Below are 11,362 nucleotides of genomic sequence, written 5' to 3'. Positions count from 1 at the left end.
TCCTGGTTGTTGGGTGGCTGGATAGGTGCTTGTCCCTGCACAAGGGATGGCAAGGCACTGGTCATGGGAGGTTTGGCTGAATTTGGAAGGTGAGGCTGTGGCCCACAGGGATGAAGGATGCTGCCAGCTCCTCAGCTGCTGGGCTGTGACTCGAGGAGGAGGAGGAGGAGGAGGTCCACCTCCAGCCCTGTGCCTCAGTTAAGGGTCTAGCAAAATGAAAGGGGGTTGTGCTCCTTGGACCCCTCTCTGGGGGGGGAGGAAAAATAACCCCGAAGGAATTTCATCTGAACTTGGTGAATGTTCCTGGGGTTTCACACTGGTTCATCTTTAATGGTGTGTTAAGGGCAGAATGCCTTTTATTTCATTTAATATTCTTTTTTTTATTTATTTTTTAGATCTGTAAAATTAACTAATTCCCAGGGGTCCGTGCTCCGCTGGGTCCTGCCGGGGCATGTGTCAGAAACGTGGGGTTTTAGTGAAGTCCTATCTGGGGTGTGGGTTTTGCAGTTAGGAGCAGCCTTCCCCCTTCTTCCCTTGTTGCCCAGTGGGAGATCAATGCAGGAGAACTCTCTGCTCCTCTCCTAAACGAGTTCATTCCTGGAAAATGAGTAAACTGGCAGCTGCAGAGGAGCTACGGCCTTTTGTTGAGCAACAACCGGACATTTTTGTGTGTTTTCGGTCAGCTCCGCAAATCAGATGCAGAGACCTCAAGCTGTTGGGGTTGCAGGACAGTCAAATACTTCTAATAGAATTGTGTGGCTGCGCAGCCTTCCAACGCATTTGGATTTCCTGGCCTATCTGATTTCCTCACATCCCTGTTTTGAATAGAGATCTATTGGAAAGCTATTTAAAAAAACCCAACACACAACAAAAACCCCACACACAAAAAAAAACCCCAACAAACTCTGTCCTGATTCCAGCTGTGTGGCAATTGCTGGGAAAAAAATTAAAAAGAGTGGAACCTGAGGAAAAAAAAAAATTGCTAAAAGGGAGAAGAGAAACAAGAAATAAAAATGCTGTTGACCCTCAAACCCAGGATTCTGCTCTGCAGAGGGCAGAGTGAGGGCTGACTCGGAGCAAGAAGTGGTGAAGCTTTTCCCTGCAAAGAAGCTCAGGCAGGGATGAGCTTTGCCACCCATCAGGAGCTTGGATTTACTCATCAGCCTGATAGAACCATGCTCTGACACTGCCTGCAGCATGTATGTTGTATTAAATACTGCAAAATTGCTTGTTAATAGCTGCAAGCTCTCAGCCGGGCGGTTTGTAGGTGTTGCTTCCAGCTTTGGGAGTGATGGCGTGGCCGGGCGCGGGCTCTGACGTCGGGCTGAAGAGGGGGTGGCCCTGGGGGACCCTCCCGGGACTAAAAAAGGGATGAAGAGCTCAGACATCTCAGAGCTGTAGGAGACACATTTCCAGTGAAAGACACGTTATCAGGTAAGGAATTTCACATTTCTCCTTTGTCAAGGGAAAAATTATACCTGGAGAATTTTCACTTAGGGGATGCATCTGGTGATTCATTTCTTTCCTTATTATTTTACTTAACCGTTATGCTGAATGTGTAGGAGCTGTGCGTCCCAGCAGCACTCTCTGAAAAATTTTGAGCTCCACATCAAAAGGTTTAAGAGGCAAAGGAGCCAAAATATTCAGCTTCTCTGGGCGTACATGGATTTCGATTCTTGCTGCTGACGTGCTTTGGCTCTTGCCGAAGAGCCGTGGGTTGAGCCCTGGGTCTTCCCAGCTAATGATCCCTCCTTTCATCCCCCTCCTCTAGCTCTGCCAGCACCAAGAAAAGCTGCTAAAAACACGACTTTCACCCAGTTTTACTAATCTGTGTGAATGAAAGCGTTGAACTTTGATACAGGACAGGCTTAGAGTTAGTTTTCTCAAGTTGTGAGTAGGAAAAAAACCTGTTGAAAGGTGAAAATCCATCTCGTGTATCTCAAGAGGCACAGACAGGGATGTGCAGGGGCCAGATGTAGGGTTCAGTGGTTGCAATAGCTGGCAAGTAGGAAGGTACTGGGAGAGCACAACCACCTCCTGGGAAAGCCTTCCTGGGACAGCTTTTGGTGTAGCAGAGCAAGACACGGGATCCCGCTAGAAGTTCTGGCAATACCTGAGGAGCTCGTTTCTGAAGAGCAAGAGATCTGGGGCCTTTTACTGAGCCCTTGGGAGGGAAATCCTTCCACAGACATCCCCTTTTACAAGTGATGCTCTTCACTGGGCTAAAGCTTCTCAAACACCATTGCCTCCAAATACATTTCTAACACTTGTTTTTGCCTTCTGAGTCTGTAAGTTGGAGTCTCAGGTCTTGTAGAGGCATCTCTCCAGCTTACTTTTTGCATCTTTTGATAACTAATTGAAAGCTAAATTCTTCCTGATGAAGACCGTGCGTTATCCCTAGGCAGCAACACTGGTTTCGATTTCTAGCTTTATGTTTCAGCTTGCAGTGGTATTTGTTTCTTGCTCCACAGGTGAAAATTGAATTAAAACTAGCAGAAATTTAGTTGAAAATTTCTAAAATGTTTTCGTTTTCTCTTTTTTCTTTTTTTGGTGAAGTGTGTGTTATATCTGAAGAGATTCAGTGCAATTTTTTACAAGACTGTCATGTTTTCTGTGTTATCCAAACACTCCAACGTGAAACTTTGTTTTACCGCCTCAACATCCCAGGCTGGGTTGGTGCTTTCAGTTCAGGACTGAAATCCAGACCTGGGGGGGGGGTGTGCAGAAAAAAGCAGCACTTCCTCAAAATCCTTTCCCAGTTGCCTTTAATTTCATTGCAAGCTGCGGTGGGGACGTACAGGAGAAAGCTCCAGGCAGGAAAGCAGAGCACTAACAGGAGAAAAGCCTTGTGCTAAGAGTCAGGGGGTAAACAGGGATTCTGGATCCATTGCCCCTGGAGTACGCAAGTATTTAATTCTTCAAAAAAAACAAACAATGAAAGGAACAGAGTAGTAGAACCATTTATTAACTCCAGCTGCCTAAGCCATGAAATCAGGAAATGATGCCCAAGGGGAAAAGAGCACTATGCGTTTGAGGTTGCTTTGATTTTTATTTTTTATTATTTATTTCAACCATTTTAAAAGGTTTAAAAATCTTTGCATGTGGCAGAGGCAGATGAGTCCACCCCAGCTCTCTGTTCCCTTGTGTGATCTTGGACTGTTTCCTTCAAACTTCTCCTTGGTTGTCCAAATAATAAAAAGGAGACAAGTTCTTAACCTTTGGCTTGGTATTGGTTTCCACTGAGGTGGTATTTATCCAAGTCAATATATTTATTATAGTGATCTGTTTCCTTCAAAATGGTGTTATTTTCTTTCTGATCCTAGGTGAGAAAATGCAGGGGATGTTCAAGAGAGCCTCAAAGGTATTGCAGCAAACCCGTGTCCTCCTGTGGAAAAATATTCTCCTGGTGTGGCGGATGAAGACAGAAAGTTTTCAGGCAAGTATCAGTGCTTCCAAAGGGGAATCAGGATTTTCACTGCAAAGTGATTTTAGATTTCATTGTTTTTATGCTAGGTGATACGTGAGAATCCTCAGTTTTCTGAAAAACATCAGCCGTTACTCTTCCTCCTGTGTCACTACAATATCACGGCATAATAAGGGCTTGTGACCAAGCTTGTTACTTTTGGTTGTTGATCCCATTTCTGCACCGCCCAGAGGAACACAACGTCCAGTTCGTGATTACGGGTGTAAAAGTATTAGCAGACCTCACTGGCTCTGGTACTGAGAAAACATGTTTTCACTTGGAACACTCCTTGTATTTTAAAACGATTACACCTGTGAAACAGCTCTTCCTTATTTCCAGAAAGAAGGGGGAGCTGGACCGTGCAGCCAAGACCAGCACTGGCTGGAAAGGGTCCTTGAAGACCCTTTGATACCACCCAACCTCCAAGTCACTGGGCAGCTGCTCACCTTTGCCTTTCCTTCTTTTCCTCTAGGAATGGGTCTCGTCAGTGTTTTTTTTCTTAATAATGACAACATATATGTCACCCGATTATCAGTGGCAGGAAAGTCCTCTTGACTTCCTCGGGCGATTGGATGATCCAGCCTTTAATGCTACGGGAGTCAAGCTGGTCTACACGCCGGTGACCAACACCACCAGGAGACTGATGAGAAAAGTGTCTTCAGACTCTGTGCTGACGGGTAACGCGGCTCCGAAATCCTCGATACAGCAGCATCCTCTGGGCTGACCCCAACACAGTCCTCGTGGGCTTGGGGCTGGGAGGGAAAGCACTTGGACAACACGATTTTTGAGGATGCTTATTGTAGCCGATGCACGTTTTCATGTTGTTGCATGGTTAATCAAATTTACAGCTGTCATGGGTTTATTCTTTTTACCTTTCTTTTTCCTTTTTTTTTTTTTTTTAATGACAGGTGTAATTATAGAAGAGGTGGAAAATGAGGAAGAAGTGGAAGGAGCATCTTTGGAGGAAGATGTTATCGGTGTCGTTTTTAAGGATGACTTCTCCTACTCCCTGAGATTTGAAAGCAACAGGGTGATGTTTCCAGATGATGCTTTCGAACACATCGGTAACAAAATAAACAAAACCAGAGAACTTGATTTTACTTTAAAAAATGCTTACATGGATCTCTGTGCTGCCATGCCTCTCAGAAGGGATGAAGGCTGGATGTGTTAAACATTTCAAGAAAGATATTAATTAGAATTTGAGGGCTTGTTCGTTTAGAAGGAGACAAATGACAGAGAAAAAAGCTTTTAAGCTCTGGGGAAAAGGCTGAGTAAAACTACATCTCGATTTCTCTTAGGTCATATATATTTTTGACAGCACAGATTATACATGACCACTTAGACACACACGCATATAGAAATCTATAGATAAAATTCTTCGTTTTCTTCCATTCCTCTCAGATATCTGCCTAAATTACTCCTCAGATGACTGCAAATCTCCTCTGTACTGGCATGCAGGTTTCCTATCGGTGCAGTCCAGCATTGATGCAGCAGTGATAGAAGTGAGTATGATCGTGATGGAAAATCTGTTTTCTCTTCTTCCCTGAGTTACCTGTGAGCTTAGAAAACCAACCAAAGAAAAACAACAGAAACCCAACTAAACCATTTTAATTTTCTGTGGTTTTTAAAATCATCGTGTGATCCAGGAGTCAAAAGAATGAGCAATCCTTGCTGGAGCTGTGGGCAGCGTTGGTGTTATTACAAAGCCATTAAAAAAGATACTAAAAAAAAGATACTAAGTATCGAGGTTTCTTGCCACTTACAAATGCAACATTGTTGCTCCAAACTAACAATTTTCATGCTTACGAAAACCTGTTTGTTGGCTCTTTCAGTCCAGAAATTCAAATTCACGGCTATTTCCTTTTCTTCAGATGAAAACAAACCATTCGGTCTGGGAAGAGATGAAGTCCCTTAGCGCCATCCGTCTGAAATCGCCCTTGATCAAACCTGTGTCTAAACTGGATCATATTTATTTCGTTATTTCTGTTGAATTGTGCTTCTCCCCGTTCATGTACTTTTTGTCGGTGAGAGTTCTAAGAGAGAAAAAGAAGCTCAAGGTATTAATGAAAGCAATGGGTTTGCAAGACACCGCGTTCTGGTAAGTCTTGTTGAAATAAATTCTGTAACTCCAGGAACTATTTCTCTTATGTGTACAACATGTAAACTAGGCTTGCAGGATGGGTTTGGGTCTGCATGGGTTCTTGGCTCATCTAAGAACCAGGAATTCGCCAGACCCCGGCAGGACACATTTGTGATTGCGTGACCACACGTCTGACCTCGCTGAAGTCGCCTTTTGCGCGTTGCTGAAGCAAAACCTTTACTGCTTTTATTTGCAATTGCATCCGTAATGTACCGCTTGCTGGGCGACCTCCGTTTCCAAGCATGTTGCTCTGATCCAGGATATTTTTGCTGTTGTAGTTTGTTACACTTAGCTCTTCTCCCTCCAAGAAAGAGAAAGAGCACTGGCCATGTAGTAGAGAAGGCTCTGGGTGTTGAGACATTGCCTCCAGGAAATAGGTGGATACACAAGGGAATACAAAAAGTAAAGAAACAACACATTTTGGAGAGAGCTGCAAAGGATGGAGCACAGGAGGGACATCGGGTTTATCAAAACGGGCTTCCAAAGACGCCCAAGCATGAGTGTTTCATTAGGGAAAGCAGAAGAGTAAGTGATCCTGGCTGCAGAGCCTGGGCCTCTGAGATTTGGGTGAGTGCGAGTCAGGGGTATTTGTGCCTTTCCAGGCTGGAAACTAAATGGAAGCGTATTTGGAATTATGAAGGATTTGAATGAAAAATAACATGGTTTGGACTGGCTATGTCACGGCAAGTGCTGTCACATCCAGAGGTAGAAATAACTGTGCCTTCATTTGTAGGTTATCCTGGAGCTTGCTGTACACCATCTACATTTCAGTAATGTCAAGTCTGCTGGCATTGATGACGATTGAAGGGGTCACTCATGATCGCAAATTTTTTGAAATATATTTTTCTTATTTCTTCTATGGCATAGCATCTGTAAGTCTGTTTTTGTGTTCTTCAATGATGCACAGTATTTCCCGTTCCCTAATTGAAACATCTGAAGCTTGAAGACTTCAGAGTACTCTAAGTCCAAGCACTAGATGGGAAAGTAACAAAAACTTTTCCTGTAGTAGGATTTATTGTTATAATTTGTAGGCTAATACATTCATATGGGGGTTTTGTGGTTTCTGGTGTGTTTTTTTTTATCGCCAGAAAATGCATCCTGCTAACTGCTGGTTTTCTCTGCTACAGATTCACTTCTGGTTCGTACTCATCTCCTTATTAAAGAAGCCAAATATTGCCAGTTTTGTGGGGTTTTTCCTTCATGCCATCAGTGGGTTGCTGAGCCCTTTGACATTGTTTGAAAAGCTACCACCATCTTTGCATTGGATTTTTAATCTCTTCAGTCCTTTTGCCTTCACAGCTGGCATCTCAAAGGTATGTTCAAAATAAAGCCAGCACATCACAAAAGCTCAGCTGAAATTTCACGTGCTGTGGACTTTTGCCAAGTAGCAGTAGGTGCCAGACATATTTTTCACGGCCAGAACAACCCGATCACACCTAGACCCTTCATGAAAAGAAAATTTGACTCCCTAAAGTACATGCTACTTCATAAGAAATATAGTTGGTCTGATAGCTGTATCGTGAATTTTTACCAGCTCTGTACATACAATAAATTTTGATCTCTGGAAAATTATCTCAGCAGTGGGATGTGTCTGGTGAGCACCAAGATCTGCAAGGACCGTGAGGTCTTGAAGTGCTGCCTTGGCAAATCCCATGTGCTTCACTCTTCTGGCGCAGTGACTTCTGTGCAATTTTTAATTCAGTTTACTGAAGCACTTCTGGTACTTTTGGTCATAATAAAGTGTTTGCTCTGCTTAGACACGGCATCGTGATCATGAGCGGGTGTGGGTTTCTGGCTAAAACCAGAGATTGTGATGACACAACAGGGGTCTGCTGTAATATTTCTGGCTAAAGGAAGATTTGCATCTGACGTGCTTTTTTTTTTATCTCCCCCTAGATAATAAAACTGGAAAAATACGGAGCAGCCTTTACACCAGAACCGAACCCTTTCTTTAACCTCTACGCCATACTGAGCCTTGATAGTGTCTTGTATTTGCTCTTGGCCATCTACTTTGATAAGATTCTGCCTGGTAAGTACAAGTGTGAGGGAAAGAAAACATTTACTTCGCAGTGATTGTTCCCCACCTGCACTTGTAGATGTGGACAAGTGGGCAACTTTCAATTGCAGAATTACCAATCCTTTTATGCAGCGGGAAGTCTATATTCTGTAGAGGACGTGGCTGGACACAGCGTTTCGCAAAGTCCAGCTGACAGATGGCAGGTTTGGGTTGTTGTTTCACCTCCCCTCTTTCTGAATTAGGCAAGTACGGAGTTCCGTACCCACCCTCCTTCTTCCTGAGACCGTCGTACTGGTTGAAGCCCAGGGGTGGGTACGTGGGTGTGCGAGCTGGTGGTGATCCTACCCACAGCCATAACACCGAGCCGATGCCTCCAGGCTTTGATGGGAAGGAAGCAATCAGGTAAAGACCCCTGCAGACCATCCTCTGGAGAGCACAGCTGGACTGCGCCAGTAACATCAGTCTGAGCCATCTGACAAACACAGATAAAATTAATGGCAAACACGTGAAAGGGAGGGGTTGACCAGTGTTTCACTCTGCTACAGAGCTGGATGTAGATATTTATTGAATGTGGCGCATCCTCTCCGCCAGGGATCGACTCCCTGCCCCGCACTTTCCTCTTTGGAGCCGCGAGGCTCTTCCCCTTCACCATCACCTTTAGGATTGTGCTGTGTAACACACCGTTACCTACCTCCTCACGGGGCTGCCTGGGCTGTTGCTGCTGCTGCCCATTGCTTATAACTAGAAAGCAAATATATAATCTGCTAAAATAATAGCTGGGACATCGCTTTTAATTATATGACCATCTTTCCCTAGGGCCTCCTGCTTCATTCACTGCGAGTTCACTGAGTTCGAGTTTGAAGCCTTTTGAACATCTTGTAGAAAAATACATGAGCTAATTCTGCTTTTAAGAGTTTTTAAAAGTGAATTACATAAAGCGATTGCTTTAGGTGGTAACGAGCAGGGCCAGCTTGAGGAGGAGGTTGAGAAATATTCTCCCAATAGTTTCCAAAAGTTATTTTGAGGCAGAGGAAAAGGGCCAAAATTGTGACATTTAATAGTAATGGCTTGCTTACCTTTCCTTTAGACTAAACAGTATTAAAAAAATATACAAGAAGAAGGACAAGAGAACTGAAGCTTTAAGTGGTAAGAGTGGTTTTGTAATTAATTAAATTTAATTTTTCACTAGAAAAGAACCCAAACTGTTTTGAAATGTACTTAATTCTGCCTCCAGCACTGTTAAAATACATTATGCAATTGTTATTTCTACTGGGGTAAAATACTGGCAAATTTCTACCAGGTTGTTATGTTTCTTTTCACTCCAGGAAAAACACTATTTGTTATTTTTCACAACAGCAGAAGCCTCCTTAAATCTGTGGGGTTTGCAGTGATAAACCACTCTAAAAAGCCCCTCTCAAAGCTCCTTTTCAAAATGTAAACTGTTTGGGGCAGACAAAACTTGGGTTTTTAGTCGCTGGCGACAGCCAGATCATTTGTAACTGGCTGAGCAGTGTTCTCCACGCACTTGGCATCTGCCGGCTGCGAGTGTGCAAGTAGCCAACATGGATAAGAGCATCGTCACGGGGTATTTGCTAAATGCCTTTATTTAACAAGAACTGCAAGTGACAGTGAAAATTTCAATATGGTCTCAAAAGTTTATGTCGAGTTAAAAAAACCCAACACCCAAACAACCCACAAGATTGCAAAATAAGTCTTTTTTTTTTTTTTTCAAAAAAAAAGGGAAATGAAATAGCAAAGTCTGGCTGCTTTGAAATATCTCTTGAAATCTCAGGGGTTGGAAAGGCTGTGGGCTCTTCTCTTCCTGTGGACTCTCTCTTGAGCCACGCTAAAATAAAAGGTTGAGAACCTCATAGAAAAGAGAATTCAAAATTCTTTCAATGCTGAAGTTATTAGTTCCCTCCATTCCATGAAGACAAGTTTAATCCTAACCTCTGCAGAATCAGCCCATGGTTTTTGGATCTGTGCTTTTTGCCTCAGCCTCAAAAGAAATGTCATTCCTCCGTCATACTTGGCAGCAAGCCACGGGTCAAGGCTGTTTCTCAAACTTCCATCCTAATGTCAGCCTATTTCTATTCTAGGTTTGTCCTTAAGTATATACGAAGGCCAGATCACTGCATTACTCGGTCACAGTGGATCTGGAAAAACTACTCTTTTGAATGTGCTCAGTGGATTTTCCAAGCCTTCAGCTGGTAAGATGATGGACCTGAGCGCTGAAGCGGAGAAGCTGTTTATTTTTTCAAGTGTCGGGGGGTAAAGATGCCAAAAACTCCAAGTTTTCAGTCTGGCTTGTTGTCAGTGCAGATTGCTCCTTCAACACGAGCTTCGGATGTGCTCTTGTGTGCAGGAGCACACAGGTGGTTATTTCTCCATCTGGATGGCCTGATGTTTTCCATCTCTATGGAAAATCTGTTGTAGTTCTTAAGGGAGAGATTTGGTGCTCTGAAATATTTTTGAGTGTTATTAAAGCTTTGGACAACGCAAAGTTATTTCGCCTTTTTGGTTGTTTTTTTTGTTGTTGTTGTTTGTGTGGACATTTGAAAAATATCCACAACGCTGGAATTAATGATGTTGACGGTATGAACACAAAGCATCCTGCTTTCCCCTTAGAGCTGGGAAATAATGCACAGTATGGAATTTGTTTCATTCTTTCCCTTATGCAGGTTCTGCAACGATATACAACTACAAAGTTTCTGAAGTACAGGATATGGAAGGAATTCAGGCAATGATTGGGGTTTGCCCCCAGTTAAATTTGCATTTTGAAGCCTTAACAGTGAAGGAAAACCTGATAACTTTTGCTCACATCAAGGGGATTCAACGGAAAGAAGTAGAGCAAGAGGTTGGTATGTGCTTGTCGGTCACTGACCTCTGTTTTATGGCATCTTGGGCAGTTTGAGCTTTCTTCGTAAAACATCACTACCAGCATCTTGTTCTGTGGAGATGAGAACCACCTCAATTTAAAGGAGAACTGTTTCTTTCTCACCCTCGTGTCATGAGAGTTAGAATTCAGGTTTCTAGTGTTTATCCCCAAGCAAAGCAACTTCAAGGAGACAAGTTTTAAATCTTGAAGCTATACCCTCCTGTACTGTGCATATCCATGTATGAATTAAAAGGCAACCAGTGCTATGGAAAATGGCTCTTGTCTTTGCATATTGCCCAGGTGCAGAAAGTTCTCACGACGCTGGACCTCACCGACCTTCAGGACGTTCGCGCCAATGCTCTGAGTGGGGCACAAAAAAGAAAATTGTCTCTTGGAATTGCAATTTTAGGGAATCCCCAGGTAGGGACCAGTTGTATTTACGCACACACGACGTGTACTATTCTAGCACTTACCTTTGCATTTTGGTCTGGGACACAGGCATTTGTACTTTTCCCGTGGCACGTCAGGTTTGCTGACCTACTGATTCGTTTGGCTGCTGGAAGGATTGAGGAGCCTAGGTCAGTGAGAACTGTTAGATTTAAAGGGTAATGATACTGTTGTAGGAGAAAGAGCAATAAAAATGGCTGATATTTGAGGATGCGTTTTATTCTTAGAGCGAGGTCATCAAACGCACAAAATGAAATGATGAAAACCTTGAAATCTTGGCTTGGACGCGCAGAGATCTGATCTTGTTTGCTTTTGCAGGTGTTGCTTTTAGATGAGCCGACGGCTGGGTTGGATCCCTGCTCCAGGCACCACGTGTGGAGCCTTCTGAAGGAACGCCAGGCTGGACGTGTGACGCTC

At 43.5% G+C, this 11,362-nt stretch overlaps 1 protein-coding gene across 1 annotated transcript in view; it reads left to right on the top strand.

Annotated features, from left to right (window-relative positions):
• Window positions 1-3,331: 3,331 nt before the first annotated feature.
• LOC104276634 (ATP-binding cassette sub-family A member 9-like) overlaps window positions 3,332-11,362 on the top strand; it is a 19,974-nt gene continuing 11,943 nt past the window's right edge. The window contains 14 exon segments of the mRNA XM_009873034.1: window positions 3,332-3,436; window positions 3,936-4,140; window positions 4,372-4,527; window positions 4,865-4,965; window positions 5,335-5,561; window positions 6,337-6,475; window positions 6,731-6,916; window positions 7,500-7,632; window positions 7,863-8,022; window positions 8,708-8,766; window positions 9,720-9,830; window positions 10,302-10,477; window positions 10,799-10,918; window positions 11,264-11,361. Coding sequence (XP_009871336.1) covers window positions 3,332-3,436; window positions 3,936-4,140; window positions 4,372-4,527; window positions 4,865-4,965; window positions 5,335-5,561; window positions 6,337-6,475; window positions 6,731-6,916; window positions 7,500-7,632; window positions 7,863-8,022; window positions 8,708-8,766; window positions 9,720-9,830; window positions 10,302-10,477; window positions 10,799-10,918; window positions 11,264-11,361 — 1,976 coding nt within the window.

This window comes from Apaloderma vittatum, unplaced genomic scaffold (assembly GCF_000703405.1).
Source record: "Apaloderma vittatum isolate BGI_N311 unplaced genomic scaffold, ASM70340v1 scaffold13927, whole genome shotgun sequence".
Lineage (NCBI taxonomy): Eukaryota > Metazoa > Chordata > Aves > Trogoniformes > Trogonidae > Apaloderma > Apaloderma vittatum.
This window is presented reverse-complemented; position numbering and strand designations above follow the sequence as displayed.